Source organism: Somniosus microcephalus, unplaced genomic scaffold (assembly GCF_052327205.1).
Source record: "Somniosus microcephalus isolate GS21.2 unplaced genomic scaffold, FLI_Smic_1.0 unresolved_chr1, whole genome shotgun sequence".
In the NCBI taxonomy this organism is placed as follows: Eukaryota; Metazoa; Chordata; class Chondrichthyes; order Squaliformes; family Somniosidae; genus Somniosus; species Somniosus microcephalus.
The window spans coordinates 49,525,066-49,542,966 of record NW_028225179.1 but is presented as its reverse complement, the minus strand read 5'-3'; the positions used below and the strand labels follow the sequence as shown (position 1 = coordinate 49,542,966).

Here is a 17,901-nt window from a genome sequence, read left to right as displayed (position 1 = left end):
GCTCATTGAGCACTCTATCTGTCAACTTAGGTGGAATTACTACTCTGGATCCACACATCAAGGTTCCTCTGCACACTGACAGCTGTTCTCTTCTCGGCGAGAATGCTGGCAGCAGTGGTTCGCCATGTGCTGGCCATCCCTTCACCATTAAATCATAGACCCGTGATAGTGTCGGTTCATTCCGTGTTTCCTTTTCTATGTTTGCATTCGTCACAGGGAGACATTCGACTATGGTCGAGTGGAATAACTCCATTGGATCCACTGCAAGGTCTTCTTCTTCCACCGTCGGCAGTGCTAGACGTGACAATCCATCAGCATTTCCATGCTGTTTAGTTCCTTTGTACTCGATGTCATATTGGTGTGCCCCTAGGAAAAGGGACCATCTCTGCAGCCGTTGTGCTGTCATTATCGGTACGCCCTTCTGAGGGTTGAAAATGGAGACAAGAGGTTGATGATCGGTTAGTAGAGTAAATTTTTGACCGTGCAGGTAGTGATTGAACTTCTTCACCCCCCACACTAGGCTGAGGGCCTCTCTGTCAATCTGGGCGTAGTTACGCTCTGCAGAAGTTAACGAGCGTGACGCAAAAGCTATCGGCCTCTCTAAACCATCAAGGAATTTATGTGACAGTACCGCCCCAATGCCGTAGGGAGACGCATCACACGCCAGCCTGATTGGCAGTGCTGTGTTGTAGTGAGCCAATACTTCCCTTGAAGTGATTAAGTCCTTACTCTTCTGAAAAGCACGCTTACAATCATCGCTCCATTTCCATGCTACCCCCATTCGTAGCAGGGCGTTCAGTGGGTGCAGAATTGTCAACAAATTCGGCAAAAACTTATGATAGTAATTCACCAATCCGAGGAATTACCTCAGTTGCGACACATTTTCAGGCGCTGGGGCCTTAACAACCGCTTCAATTTTGTCAGGGGACTTATGTAACCCCTCTTCATCAATCACGTGGCCACAATACGATATCTGTTTCTTTAAAAATTCGCACTTGGGGCGGTTGGCTCGCAGCCCATGTTCCCGTAGTCTAGTGAGCACCTGTTCTAGGTTGTTAAGGTGTTCACTGTCATCTTCACCTGTTACAAGGATGTCGTCCAAGTAACACTGAGTCCCCGGAATCCCTTGCAGGACTTGTTCCATCGCTCTTTGCCATATCGCCGGAGCCGATGCTACTCCGAATACCAATCGATGATACTGGTAAAGACCTTTGTGAGTGTTTATCGTGAGATACTTCCTAGAGGACTCCTCAACCTCCATCTGCAAATATGCTTGTGCTAGGTTAATTTTTGTAAAACGCTTCCCTCCAGACAGTGAGGCGAATATGTCTTCTATCCTTGGAAGAGGATATTGTACTGTGTGAAGGACTGGGTTCACCGTCACCTTGAAATCCCCACAGATGCGAATCTTCCTTGGCTCCCCGGACTTATTGCTTAACGTTTTCTTCATGACAGGAACGATGGGTGTCGCCCACTCGCTCCAGTCGACCTTAGACAACACGCCCGCCTTCTCCAGATTCTCCAGCTCTGCCTCGACGGCTGGGCAAATTGCATATGGTACCGGTCTTGCTTTGAAAAACTTGGGAATTGCATTCTCTTCTATTTTTATCGAGGCGGTTATGCCTTTAAGCGTGCCCAGTTCTTGTTGAAATACCTCTTTGGCGTTAGCTAAGATTGTTGACAATCGTCCAGGAGTGACGTCTTCATCTTTTTTACCGTCCACCGTCATTGCATGAATGGAGTGCCAATCTAAGTTTATCTCCCTGATCCATTCCCGTCCCAATAACGGTGGTCCACCATTTGGCAGTATGTAGAGATACAATTTCTGTATTTTCTTGCCGTTGTATTCGACAGGCACCCTTATTTTTCCTCTGGGGTATACTTTTTGCCCCGTATACATCATCAAGACGATGGATGTCTCTCTCAAGGGTATGTGTGAAAATAGCCACTCGTATTCTCGTCGATTCATGATGGTTAGCGCTGATCCTGTATCCAATTCCATTTTAACTTGGGACCCTGCTATCGTGAGGATGACCCAAATGGTTCGGTGATCCTCTTTTGCGATTACATTGTGAAGTTTGAGACAGCTTAGTCTCCTGTTCCCGGATTCACTATCGCTCATCTGGTCTTCGGAACTACTGTCCATCATCTTTTGTACTTTCTTGTACGGTTCCTTAGTAGCCTTTTTGTTGTCGCTGGTCTTCTTCCCAGACCTGCAAACTCGTGCAATGTGTCCCATCTTCCCGCATTGCCTGCATATTTTGTCTTTGGACCAGCAGTCCTTCTGGTCATGGTTAGTTCTGCCGCAGCGATAGCATTTTGCAAATCCCCGTGTCATTTCGTGGGTGCCGTATTCCTGTGGTTTTTGTTGAATTTCTGCAGCTCCCCTGGCTGCTGCTTCATACGATACTGCCACGCTGAAAGCCTTTTCTAGCGTCAGCTCTTTCTCTGAGAGTAACTTCTTCTGTGTTCCTTCACTCAGGAGTCCACAGACAAATTTGTCCCGTAGGGTATCTGCCAGTCCTGCTCCGAACTGGCAGTGCTTTGATAGCTTGCGTAGTTCTGTAAGATATTCAGCATTGCTCTCATCTTTGTGCTGAGTTCTCCTGTGGAATTTAAATCTTTCTGCTATCAACAGCGGTGCAGGGTTTAAGTGTTCCTGTAGGACAGCAACAATTTCGTTAAAACTCTTCGCCTTCGGTTTGGCTGGAGTAATCAGGTCCCGCAATAGGCCGTACGTTCTAGCGCCCATTAAGTTTAGCAATATCGATGCCTTTTTCCCCTCCGCTATTTCGTTTGCCTCGAAATATACCTCGACTCTTTCCACATACGTGGCCCAGTCCTCTATTGTATTATCAAAAGCAGTGATACAGCCAGTCTTCGGCATCTTGCAAATCTAAAATGGCACCTCCCGCGCTTTGCCTTCTTCTCCGATTTAACAAAATGGCGCCTCCCGCGCTTTGCCTTCTTCCCCGCTGTTGTTAGCGCTGCTTTCCACGGTTTCTTGCGCGTTTAATATTGATCTTTTTTTCTTTTATTATTTTCCCGTCGTGGAGCGGACCCTCTGGGACACTTCCCTCCCTCTTCTTAGGTCCAAACGCTGCCCGGCTCCGAAGCACCGGCCGCGCCCTGTGTGCTCCACCCTCTCTCTCTCTCTTTGCTTCCCGACTCGCTGCCCGGCCCTGTTGAAAAGCCACCTGATCGAGCTTCAGCCCGCCGCAGCCCAGGAAGGATCAGTGCACTACCTGCCACCAGCCCGATTAGCTGGGAAACCACAGACCGAGGAACCAAGCCTGGCTCTGGACAGTCTCTCCTGCAAGTTTCCAATCCGACGATTTGGAGGGCGGTTGCCCACGGTCGACGCCCGTTTCTCGAGTTTCTTTGGATTTTATTTATTTATTTTTTTTCTTTCTTCTGGCTTCGACCTTCAATAACGTCATCTGAGGTGCTGCCGAGTTGCAGGTAAGTTCGTTTCTTACTCATCGCCAGTGTTACGTCCGTGAATAATTGAGACACGGACAGCAGGAGTGAACAAAGTAAGTCTTTACTGGTGGAAGTCAATAGTGAAAACTAAAAACACAGAGGCTCAATAGCGCCTTTTATACAGGGGTGGTCACTGCCGGTACTGCAGTCTGAGACCAGTTATTCTCTTAAAGGTACATACACAACATAACCCATGCTATACCTGCCCTGGGAGTGTTTGAATGGACATTGTAGAGGGAGCTTTACTCTGTATCTAACCTGTGCTGTACCTGCCCTGGGAGTGTTTGATGGGACAGTGTAGAGGGAGCTTTACTCTGTATCTAACCCGTGCTGTACCTGCCCTGGGAGTGTTTGATGGGTCAGTGTAGAGGGAGCTTTACTCTGTATCTAACCCATGCTGTACCTGCCCTGGAAGTGATTGATGGGACAGTGTAGAGGGAGCTTTACTCTGTATCTAACCCGTGCTGTACCTGCCCTGGAAGTGATTGATGGGACAGTGTAGAGGGAGCTTTACTCTGTATCTAACCCATGCTGTACCTGCCCTGAGAGTGTTTGCTGGGACTGTGTTATCTGAGAGTGGGGTTTGTTTTGCAGGGTAAAGGTATCGGAGAGGTTGCTGTGTTGCCCAATGAGGGACGTTACATTTATTACATGGTAAGGACCAGCTGACCTTTGTGCTCTGACCTACACCCTGCTGTTATACTTGAACCGATCTCCTTCTCTTTCCCACACACTGAGGTCACGCAAGCCTCTCAGGCTCATAAGAACATAGGAACATAAGAAATAGGAGCAGGAGTAGGCCATTCAGCCCCTCGAGCCTGCTCCACCATTCAATAAGATCATGGCTGATCTGGCCTCAACTCCACTTTCCTGCCCCTTCCCCATAACCCTTGACTCCCCTGTTTTCAAAAACCTGTCTATCTCCGCCTTGAATATATTCAATGACTCCGCCTCCACAGCTCTCTGGGGTAAAGAATTCCAAAAATTCACGACCCTCTGAGAGAAGAAATTCCTCCTCATCTCCGTCTTAAATGGGCATCCCCTTATTCTGAGACTATGCCCCCTAGTTCTAGATTCCCCCACGAGGGGAAACATCCTCCTTGCATCTACCCTGTCCAACCACCTCAGAATCTTATATGTTTCAATAAGATCACCTCTCATTCTTCTAAATTCCAATGAATATATGCCCAACCTGCTCAACCTTTCCTCTTAAGACTAACCTTTCAACGCAGGAATCAACCTTGTGAACCTTCTCTGAACTGCCTCCAGTGCAAGTATATCTATCCTTAAATAAAGGGACCAAAACTGTACGCTGTACTCCAGGTGTGGTCTCGCCAATGCCCTGTACAGTTGTAACAGGACTTCCCTACTTTTATACTCCATTCCCTTTGCAATAAAGGCCAATATTCCATTTGCCTTCCTAATTACTTGCAGTACCTGCATGCTAACTTTTTGTGTTTCATGTACGAGGACCCCCCGATCCCCCTGCACTGCAGCATTCTGTAGTCTCCCTCCATTGAAATAATAATTTGCTTTTTTATTACCAAAGTGGATAACCTCACATTTTCCCACGTTAAACTTCATCAGCCAAAATTTTGCCCATTCACTTAACTTACCTATATCCCCTTGCAGACTTTGCACCATTGGTAAATCCCCTCCCCGCCCACACCAATTGGTATGTCGCCTCCCCCCACTCCAATTCGTAAATCCCTACACCCCCCTCCTCCAATTGGTATATTCCCTACCATCCAATCCAATTGGTATATCCCCTCCCCATTCCAATTGGTATATTCCCCTCCCCCCTCCTCCAAATGGTATATCCCCTACCACACAAACCAATTGGTATATCCCCTCCCCATTCAAATTGGTATAACTCCCTCCCCCCACTCCAATTGGTATACCCCCTCCGCCCACTCCAATTGGTATATCCACTACCCCACTCTAATTGGTATATCCACTCCGCCCACTCCAATTGGTATATCCCCTCCCCCCACTCCAATTGATATATCCCCCTCCCCCTGCACAAATTGGAATATCCCCCTCTGCCCCCACTCCAATTGGTGTATCCACTTCCCCCCACTCCAATTGGTATATCCCCCTCCCCCACTCCAATTGGTATATCCCCTCCCCCCACTCCAATTGGTATATCCCCTCCCCCCGGAACCAATTGGTAAATCCCCCTCCCTCCCACTCCAATTGATATATCCCCTCCCCCCGCACTAATTGGTATATCCCCACCCCCCCACTCCAATTGGTATATTCCCTCCCCCCACTCCAATTGGTATATAACCTCCCCCACTCCAAGTGGTATATCCTCACTCCCCACTCCAATTGGTATATCCCCTCCCACCCACTCCAATTGGTATATCCACCTCCCCCCACTCCAATTGGTATATCCCCATCCCCACTCCATCTGGTATAACCCCACCCCCCTCTCCAATTGGTATATACCGTCCCCCCGCTCCAATTGGTATATCCCCTCCCCCTCACTCTAATTGGTATATCGGCTCCCCCCATTCCAATTGGTATATCCCCTCCCCCCCACTCCAATTGGTATATCCCCTCCCCCACTCCAATTGGTATATCCTCACCCGCCCAATCCAATTGGTATATCCCCCTCCCCCCACTCCAATTGGTATATCCTCACCCGCCCACTCCAATTGGTACATCCCCCTCCCAACACTCCAATTGCTTTATCCTCACCCGCCCAATCCAATTGTTATATCCCCTCCCCCCACTCCAATTGGAATATCCCCTCCCCCACTCCAACTGGTATATCCCCCTCCCCCCACTCCAATTCGTATATCCCCTCCCCCCTCTCCAATTGTGATATACCCTCCCCCACACTCCAATTGGTATATCCGCCTCCCCCCACTTCAATGTGGTATATCCCCTCCCCCCACTCCAATTGGTATATCCCCCCCACTCCAATTGGTATACCCCGCCCCCCGCTCCAATTTGTAAATCCCCACCCCCGCACTCCAAATGTTATATCCCTCCACCCCACTCCAAATGGTATATCCCCTCCCCCCACTCCAATTGGTATATCCTCACCCGCCCAATCCAATTGGTATATCCCCCTCCCCACACTCCAATTGGTATATACCCACCTCCCACTGCAACTAGTATATCCCCCTCCCTCCACTCCAAAAGGTATATCCCCTCCCCCCACTACAATTGGTATATCCCTTCCCCCCGCACCAATTGGTATATCGCCCTCCCTCCTCTCCAATTGGTATATCCCCTCCCCCTGCTCCAATTGGTATACCCCCTCCCCCCACTCCAATTGGTATATCCCCTCCCCCACACCAATTGGCATATCCCCCTCAACCCTGCAGAAATTGGTAGATCCCCAGCCCCCCCTCCAATTGGTATATCCCCCTCCACCCACTCCAATTGGTATATCCCCAGCCCCCGCTCCAATTGGTATACCCCTTCCCGCACTCAAATTGATATATTCCCCTCCACCCACTCCAATTGGTACATCCCCTCCCCCCACTCTAAATTGTATATGCCCCTTCCCCCACTCCAATTCGTAAATCCCTACACCCCCCTCCTCCAATTGGTATATCCTCTACCACACATTCCAATTGGTATATCCCCTCCCCAGTCCAATTGTTATATCCCCTCCCCCCCTCCAATTGGTATATCCCCTACCACCCAATCCAATTGGTATATCCCCTCCCCATTCCAACTGGTATATCCCCCTCCCCGCACTCCAATTGGTATATCCCCATCACCCCACTCCAATTGTAATATACCCTCCGCCCACTTCAATTGGTATATCCACTCCCCCCATTCCAATTGGTATATCCCCTCCGCCCACTCCAATTGGTATATCCCCACCCCCCACTCTAATTGATATATCCCCCTACCCCCTCTCCAATTGGTATATCCCCTCCCCCGCCCCAATTGGTATATTCCCCTCCCTCCACTCCAATTGGTATATCCCCTCCCCCTGCTCCAATTGGTATATCCCCTCCCCCCACTCCAATTGGTATATCCCCTCAACCCCGCTCCAATTAGTATATCCCCATCACCCCCTCCAATTGGTATATCCCCCTCCCCCCACTCCAATTGGTATAACCCCATCCCCCCACTCCAATTGGTATATCCCCCTCCACCCACTCCAATTGGTAAATCCCATTCCCCGCACTTCAATTGGTATATCCCCCTCCCACACTCCAATTGGTATATCCCCTCCCCCCACTCCAATTGGTATATCCCCTCCCCCCGGCACCAATTGGTATATACCCCTCCCCCACACACCAATTGATATATCCCCTCCCCCGCCGCACTACTTGGTATATACCCTCCCCCCCACTCATATTGGTATATGCCCTCACCCAATCCAATTGGTATATCCTCACTCCCCCCCCCACACCAATTGGTATATCCCCTCCCACCCACTCCAATTAGTATATCCCCCTCCCCCCACTCCAATTGGTATAACCGCTTCACACCCCGAACCAATTGGTATATCCCCATCCCCACTCCAATTGGTATATACCCTCCCCCCCTCTCCAATTGTTATATACCCTCCCCCCCACACCAATTGGTAAATCCCCTCCCCCCACTCCAATTGGTATAACCCCCTCCCCCCACTCCAATTGGCATATTCCCTCCCCACAATCCAATTGGTATATCCTCACCCGCCCAATCTAATTGGTAAATCCCCTCCCCCCACACCAATTGGTATATACCCTCCCCCCTCTCTAATTGGTATATCCCCTCCCCCCCTCCAATTGGTATATTCCCTCCCCCACTCCATTTGATATATCCCCTCCCCCACTCCAATTGGTATAGCCTCACCCCCCCACTCCAATGGGTATATCCTCTCACGCCCACTCCAATTGGTGTATCCCCCGCCCCCCACTCCAATTGGTATATCCGCTTCACCCCCCGAACCAATTGGTATATTCCCATCCCCACTCCAATTGGTATATCCCCTCCACCCCTCTCCAATTGGTATATCCCCTCCCCCCCACTCCAATTGGTATATCCCCCTCCCCCTACTGCAATTGGTATATCCTCTCCCCCCTCTCCAATTGGTATATCCCCTCCCCGCACACCAATTGGTATATCCCCTCCCCCACTCCAATTGGTATATCCCCTCCCCCACCCCAAATGGTATATCCCCCTTCCCTACTCCAATTGGTATATCCCCCTCCCCCCACTCAAATTGGTTTATCTCCTCCACCCAATCCAATTGGTATATCCCCTCCCCCCGCAACAATTGGTATATCCCACTCCCCCCACGCCAATTGGTATACCCCCCTCCGCTGACTCCAATTGGTATAACCTCTCCCCCCACCCCAATTGGTATAACCCCTCCCCCCACTCCAATTGGTATATCCCCATCCCTCCACTCCAATTGGTATATCCCCTCCCCCTGCTCCAATTGGTATATCCCCTCCCCCCACTCCAATTGGTATATCCCCTCCCCCACACCAATTGTCATATCCCCCTCAACCCCGCTCCAATTGATATATCCCCATCCCCCCTTCTATTGGTATATCCCCCACTCCAATTGGTATATCCCCATCCCCCCACTCCAAATTGGTATATTCCCCTCAACCCACTCCAATTGGTATGTCCCCTCCCCATGCTCCAATTGTTATACCCCTTCCCCCACTCCAATTGATATATCCCCCTCCCCCCACTCCAATTGGTATATCCCCTCCCCCCACTCCAATTGGTATATCCCCCTTCCCCCACTCCAATTGGTATATACCCCTCCACCCCACTCCAATTGGTATATCCCCTCCCCCCCACTCCAATTGGTATATCCCCCTCCCTCCCACTCCAATTGGTATATCCCCTCCCCCCACTCCAATTGGTATATCCCCATCCTCCCTCTCCAATTGGTATATCCCCCTCCCCCCACTCCAATTGGTATATCCCCATCCCCCCACTCGAATTGGTATATCCCCCTCCACCCACTCCAATTGGTATAACCCCTCCCCCCACTCCAATTGGTATAACCCCTGCCCCCACTCCAATTGCTATATCCCCATCCCCCCACTCCAATTGGTATAACCCCTGCCCCCACTCCAATTGCTATATCCCCATCCCCCCACTCCAATTGGTATACCCTCCCCCCACTCCAATTGTTATATCCCCTCCCCCCACACCTATTGTCATATCCCCCTCAACCCCGCTACAATTGGTATATCCTCATTCCCCCTCCAATTGGTATATCCCCCTTCCCCCACTCCAATTGGTATATCCACATCCCCCCACTCCAATTGGTATATCCCCCCCACACACTCCAATTGGTATATCCCCTTCCCCCGCTGCAATTGGTATACCCCTTCCCCCACTCCAATTGATATATCCACCTCCCCCCACTCCAATTGGTATATCCCCTCCCCCCACTCCAATTGGTATATCCCCCTTCCCCCACTCCAATTGGTATATCCCCACCCCCCCAAACCAATTAGTATATCTCCTCCCAACATTCCAATTGGTATATCTGCCTCCCCCACACCAATTGGTATATTGCCTCCCCCCCCACTCCAATTGGTCTATTCACTCCCCCCAATCCAATTGGTATATACCCCTCCACACCACTCCAATTGGTATATCCTCTCCCCCCACTCCAATTGGTATATCCCCCTCCCCACACTCCAATTGATATATCCCCTCCCCCCGCTCCAATTAGTATACCCCTTCCCCCTCTCCAATTGGTATATTCCCTCCCACCACTCCAATTGGTATATCCCAATACCCCCACATCAATTGGTATACCTCCTTCCTCCCACTCCAATTGGTATATCCCCTCCCCCCACACCTATTGTCATATCCCCCTCAACCCCGCTACAATTGGTATATCCTCATTCCCCCTCCAATTGGTATATCCCCCTTCCCCCACTCCAATTGGTATATCCACATCCCCCCACTCCAATTGGTATATCCCCCCCACACACTCCAATTGGTATATCCCCTTCCCCCGCTGCAATTGGTATACCCCTTCCCCCACTCCAATTGATATATCCCCCTCCCCCCACTCCAATTGGTATATCCCCTCCCCCCACTCCAATTGGTATATCCCCCTTCCCCCACTCCAATTGGTATATCCCCACCCCCCCAAACCAATTAGTATATCTCCTCCCAACATTCCAATTGGTATATCTGCCTCCCCCACACCAATTGGTATATTGCCTCCCCCCCCCTCCAATTGGTCTATTCACTCCCCCCAATCCAATTGGTATATACCCCTCCACACCACTCCAATTGGTATATCCTCTCCCCCCACTCCAATTGGTATATCCCCCTCCCCACACTCCAATTGATATATCCCCTCCCCCCGCTCCAATTAGTATACCCCTTCCCCCACTCCAATTGGTATATTCCCTCCCACCACTCCAATTGGTATATCCCAATACCCCCACATCAATTGGTATACCTCCTTCCTCCCACTCCAATTGGTATATCCCCCTCCCCCCTCTCCAATTGGTATATCCCGCTCCCGCCACTCCAATTGGTATATACCCAGCCCCCCTCCAATTGGTGTATCCCCTCCCTCCCACTCCAATTGGTATGTCCCCCTCCCCCCACTCCAATTGGTATATCCCCTCCCCCCACTCCAATTGGTATATCGGCTCCCCCCACTCCAATTGGTATATCCCCGTCCCCCCACTACAATTGGTATATCCCCTCCCCCTGCTCCAATTGGTATACCCCCTCCTCCCACTCCAATTGGTAAATCCCCTCCGCCCACTCCAATTGGCATATCCCCCTCACCCCCGCTCCAATTGGCATATCCCCATCCACCCCCTCCAATTGGTATATCCCCCTCACCCCACTCCAATTGGTATGTCCCCCACCCCCCACTCCAATTGGTATATCCCCCTCCACCCACTCCAATCGGTATATATCCCTCCCACACTCCAATTGGTATGTCGCCTCCCCCCACTCCAATTGGTATATCCCCTCCCCCCACACCAATTGTCATATCCCCCTCAACCCCGCTCCAATTGGTATATCCTCAGCCCCCCCACCAAATGGTATAGCCCCCTCCCACCACTCCAATTGGTATATCCACATCTTCCCACTCCAATTGGTATATCTCCCCCACTCACTCCAATTGGTATATGCCCTTCCCCCGCTCCAATTGGTATACCCCTCCCCCCACACGAATTGATATATCCCCCTCCCCCCACACCAATTGGTATATCCCCTCCCCCCACCCCAATTGGTATATCCCCCTTCCCCCACTCCAATTGGTATATCCCCACCCCCTCAAACCAATTGGTATATCCCCTCCCAACATTCCAATTGGTATATCTGCCTCCCCCACACCAATTGGTATATCGCCTCCCCCCCCACGCCAATTGTTCTATCCACTCCCCCCAATCCAATTGGTATATACCCCTCCACCCCACTCCAATTGCTATATTCCCTCCCCCCCACTCCAATTGTTACATCCCCCTCTCCCCACTCCAACTGTTATATCCCCTCCCCCCACTCCAATTGGTATATCCCAATTCCCCCAACACCAATTGGTATGCCCCCTCCCTCCCACTCCAATTGGCATAATCCCCCTCAACCCCGCTCCAATTGGTATATCCCCATCCCCCCCCTCCAAATGGTATATCCCCCTCCCCGCACTCAAATTGGTATATCCCCTCCCCCCGCTCCAATTGGTATACCCCTTCCCCCACTCCAATTGATATATCCCCCTCCCCCCACTCCAATTGGTATATCCCCTCCCCCCACTCCAATTGGTATATCCCCCTTCCCCCACTCCATTTGGTATATCCCCACCCCCCACACGCCAATTGGTATATCCCCTCCCACCATTCCAATTTGTATCTCTGCCTCCCGCATTCCAATTGGTATATCACCTCCCTCCCACTCCAATTGGTATATCCCCCTCCCCCCACTCCAATTGGTATATCCCCTCCCCCCCAACTCCAATTAGTATATCTCCCACCCCCCCACTGCAATTGGTATATTCCCTCCCACCAATCCAATTGGTATATCCTAATTCCCCCCACACCAATTGGTATACCTCCTTCCTCCCACTCCAATTGGTATATCCCCCTTCCCCCTCTCCAATTGGTATATCCCACTCCCGCCACTCCAATTGTTATATACCCAGCCCCGCTCCAATTGGTATACCCACTCCCTCTCACTCCAATTGGTGTGTCCCCCTCCCTCCCACTCCAATTGGAATATCCCCCTCCGCCCATTCCAATTGGTATATCCCCTCCCCTCACTCCAATTGGGATATCCGCTCCCCCCACTCCAATTGGTATATCCCCGTCCCCCCACTCCAATTGGTATATCCCCTCCCCCTGCTCCAATTGGTATATCCCCTCCACCCACTCCAATTGGTAAATCCCCTCCCCCACTCCAATTGGCATATCCCCCTCACCCCCGCTCCAATTGGCATACCCCCTCCCACCCACACCAATTGGTGTATCCCTCGCACCCCCACACCAATTGTATATCTACCTCCCCCCACACCAATTGGTATATACCCCTCCCCCCCACTCCAATTGGTATATCCCCCCCACTCCAATTGTTATATCCCCCTCCCCCCACTCCAATTGGTATATCCCCTCCACACCCTTCAATTGGTATATCCCCTCCCCCTGATCCAATTGGTATAACCCTTCCCCCACTCCAATTGGTATATCTCCCTCCGCCCACTCCAATTGGTATATCCCCTCCCCCGACTCCAATTGGTATATCCCCCTCCCCCCGCTCCAATTGGTATATCCCCTCCCCCCATGCCAATTGGTACACCCCACTCACCCCAGTCCAATTGGTATATCCCCCTCCCCCACTCCAATTGGAATATCGCCCTCCCCCCACTCCAATTGGTGTATCCCCCTCCACCCACTCCAATTGGAATATCCCCTCCCCCCACTCCAATTGGTATATCCCCCTCCCCCCACTCCAATTGGTATATCCCCTCCCCCCCTCTCAAATTGGTATGTCCCCTCCCCCCCACACCAATTGGTATCCCCCCTCCCCCCGCTCTAATTGGTATATCCCCTCCCCCACTCCAATTGGTATATCCCGTCCCCCCCCACTCCAATTGGTATATCCCCTCACCCCACTCCAATTGCTATATCCCCCTCCACCCACTCCAATTGGTAAATCCCCTCCCCCCACTCCAATTGGCATATCCCCCTCACCCCCGCTCCAATTGGTATATCCCCATCCACCCACTCCAATTGGTATATCCCCCTCCTCCACACTCCAATTGGTATATCCCCTCCCCCCACTCCAATTTGTATATCCCCTCCCCCCACTCCAATTGGTATATCCCCCTCCCCCCCACTCCAATTGGTATATCCCTCGCCCCCCCACTCCAATTTGTATATCTACCTCCCCCCACACCAATTGGTATATACCCCTTCCTACCACTCCAATTGGTATATCCCCCCTACTCCAATTGGTATATCCCCCTCCCCCCACTCCAATTGGCATATACCCTCCACACACTTCAATTGGTATTTCCCCTCCCCCTGATCCAATTGGTATAACCCTTCCCCCACTCCAATTGGAATATCCCCCTCCGCCCACTCCAATTGGTATATCCACTCCCCCCACTCCAATTGGTATGTCCCCCTCCCCCTGCTCCAATTGGTTTATCCCGTCCCCCCATGCCAATTGGTACACCCCACTCCCCCCAGTCCAATTGGTATATCCCCCTCCCCCACTCCAATTGGAATGTCGCCCTCCCCCCACTCCAATTGGTATATCCCCTCCACCCACTCCAGTTGGTATATCCCCTCCCCCCACTACAATTGGTATATCCCCCTCCCCCCACTCCAATTGGTGTATCCCCTCCCCCCCTCTCAAATTGGTATGTCCCCTCCCCCCACACCAATTCGTATCCCCCCTCCCCCTGCTCTAATTGGTATATCCCCTCCCCCACTCAAATTGATATATCCCGTCCCCCCCACTCCAATTGGTAAATCCCCCTCCACCCACTCCAATTGGTAAATCCCCTCCCCCCACTCCAATTGGCATATCCCCCTCACCCCCGCTCCAATTGGCATATCCCCATCCACCCCCTCCAATTGGTAAATCCCCCTCCCCCCCACTCCAAATGGTATGTCCCCCATCCCCCACTCCAATTGGTATATCCCCTCCCCCCACTCCAATTGGTATACCCCTTCTCCCACTCCAATTGGTATATCCCCCGCCACCTCACTCCAATTGGTATATCTAACTCCACCCACTTCAATTGGTATATCCCCCACCCCCCCCACCCCAAATGTATATGCCCTCCCCCCACTCCAATTGGTATATCGCCCTCCCCCCACTCCAATTGGCATATCCCCTCCACCCACTCCAATTGGTATATCCCCTCCCCCGATCCAATTGGTATAACTCTTCCCCCACTCCAATTGGTATATCCCAACCACCCACTCCAATTGGTATATCCCCTCCCCCCACTCCAATTGGTATATCCCCCTCCCCCCGCTCCAATTGGTATATCCCCTCCCCCCATGCCAATTGGTACACCCCACTCCCCCCACTCCAATTGGTATATCCCCCCCTCAATCCAATTGGTATATCCCCTCCCCCCACTCCAATTGGTATGTCCCCCTCCCCCCCACTCCAATTGGTATATCCCCTCCACCCACTCCAATTGGTATATCTCCCTCCCCCCCACTCCAATTGGTATATCCCCTCCCCCCACTCCAATTGGTATATCCCCCTCCACCCCACTCCAGTTGGTATACCCCCTGCCTCCCACTCCAATTGCTATATCTCCCTCCCATCCACTCCAATTGGTATACCCCCCTCCCCTCCACTCCAATTGGTATATCCCCGTCCCCCCACTCCAATTGTTATATCCCCCTCCAGCCACTCCAGTTGGTATATCCCCTCCCCCCGCTCAAATTGGTATACCCCTTCCCCCACTCCAATTTGTATATCCCCCTCCCCGCACTCCAATTGGTATATCCCCTCACCTCACTACAATTGGTATATCCCCCTCCCCTCCACTCCAATTGGTATATCCCCCTCCCCTCCACTCCAATTGGTATATCCCCGTCCCCCCACTCCAATTGTTATATCCCCCACCAGCCACTCCAGTTGGTATATCCCCTCCCCCCACTCCAATTGGTATATCCCACTCCACCCACTCCAATTGGTATATCCTCTCCCCAACTCCAATTGGTATATCCCATACCCCCACTCCAATTTGTATATCCCCTTCATCCCCGATCCAATTGTTATATCCCACTTCCCCCACTTCAATTGGTATATCCTCTCCCCCCCACGCCAATTGGTATACCCCCTCCCACCATTCCAATTGGAATATATCCCTCCCACACTCCAATTGGTATATCGCCTCCCCCCCACTCCAATTGGTATATACCCTCCCCCCAATCCAGTTGGTATATCCCCCTCCCTCCCAGTCCAATTGGTATATCCCCTCCCCCCAGTCCAATTGGTATATCCCCCTCCCCCAATCCAATTGTTATATCCCCTCCCCCCACGCCAGTTGGAATACACCCCTCCCCCCACACCAATTGGTATACCCCCTCCCTCCCACTCCAATTGGTATATCCCCCTCGCCCCACTCCAATTGGTATATTCCCCTGCCCCCACTACAATTGGTATATATCCATCACCCCCACTCCAATTGGTATACCCCCTCCCTCCCACTCCAATTACTATATCCCCCTCCCTCCCACTCCAATTGGTATATCCCCCTCCCTCCAACTCCAATTGGTATATCCCCTTCACCCACTCCAATTGGTATATCCAATCCCCCCACTCCAATTGGTATACCCTCTCCCTCCCACTCCAATTGGTATATCCCCTCCCCCCACTCCAATTGGTTTATCCACTCCCTCCACTCCAATTGCTATATCCCCCTCCCCCCACTCCAATTGGTATACCCTCTCCCCCCCACTCCAATTGGTTTATCCACTCCCTCCACTCCAATTGCTATATCCCCCTCCCCCCACTCCAATTGGTATATCCCCTCCCCCCACTCCAATTCGTACATCCCCCTCCCCCCCACTCCAATTGGTATATCACCTCGCCCCTCACCAATTGGTGTATCACCCTCCCCCCCATTCCAATTGGTATATCCCCCGCCCCCTCACTCCAATTGGTACATCCCCTCCACCCACTCCAATTGGTATATCCCCTCCCCCGATCCAATTGGTATAACCCTTCCCTCACTCCAATTGGTATATCCCGCTCCGCCCACTCCAATTGTTATATCCCCTCCCCACACTCCAATTGGCATATCCCCCTCCCCCCGCTCCAATTGGTATATCCCCACCCCCCATGCAATTTGGTACACCCCACTCCCCCCACTCCAATTGGTATATCCCCCTCCCCCAATCCAATTGGTATATCCCCCTCCCCCCTCCTCTCCAATTGGTATATCCATTCACCCCACTCCAATTGGTATATCGCCCTCCTCCCCACTCCAATTGGTATATCCCCTTCCCCCACTCCAATTGATATTTTCCCCTCCCCCCATTCCAGTTGGTATACCCCCTCCCTCCCACTCCAATTGGTATATCTCCCTCCCCTCCACACCAATTGGTATATCCCCCTCCCCCCACTCCAATTGGTATATCCCCCTCCACCCACTCGAATTGGTATATCCCCTCCCCCCGCTCAAATTGGGATACCCCTTCCCCCACTCCAATTGGTATATCCCCCTCCCCCCACTCCAATTGGTATATCCCCTTCCCCCACTCCAATTGGTATATCCCCCACCCCCCACTCCAATTGGTTTATCCCCTCCCCCCCACGCCAATTGTTATATCCGCTCCCCATTCCAATTTGTATATCCCCTCCCCCCACTCCAATTGGTATATCCCCCTCCCCCCCACTCCAATTGGTATACCCGCCTCCCCCACTCCAATTGGTATATCCACCTCTCCCCCATTCCAATCGGTATATCACCACCCCCCCACTCCAATTGGTATATCCCCCTCCCCCACTCTCCAATTTGTATATCTCCTCCGCCCAGTCCAATTGGTATATCCCCCTCCACCCCACTCCAATTGGTATGCCCCCTCCCTCCAACTCCAATTGGTATTTCCCCTGCCCCCCCACGCCAATTGGTATATCTACCTCCCCGCACTCCAATTGGTATATCCCCCTCCCCCCACTCCAAATTGTATATCCCCCTCCCCCCACTCCAATTGGTATATCCCCTCCACACACTCCAATTGGTATATCCCCTCCCCCTGATCCAATTGGTATAACCCTTCCCCTACTCCAATTGGTATATCCCGCTCCGCCCACTCCAACTGGTATATCCCCTCCCCCCACTCCAATTGGTATATCCCCCTCCCCCCGCTCCAATTGGTATATCCCCTTCCCCCACTCCAATTGATATTTTCCCCTCCCCCCATTCCAGTTGGTATACCCCCTCCCTCCCACTCCAATTGGTATATCTCCCTCCCCTCCACA

General features: G+C 51.8%; 1 protein-coding gene across 1 annotated transcript in view; it reads left to right on the top strand.

The window, feature by feature from the left end:
- The window catches only part of LOC147094928 (ADP-ribose glycohydrolase OARD1-like), a 200,183-nt gene that overhangs the window by 10,811 nt on the left and 171,471 nt on the right, over window positions 1–17,901 (top strand). Inside the window, exon 3 of the mRNA XM_085974553.1 lies at window positions 4,078–4,137. Within this exon, the coding sequence (XP_085830679.1) occupies window positions 4,078–4,137 (60 nt within the window). The remainder of the gene's footprint in view (window positions 1–4,077; window positions 4,138–17,901) is intronic.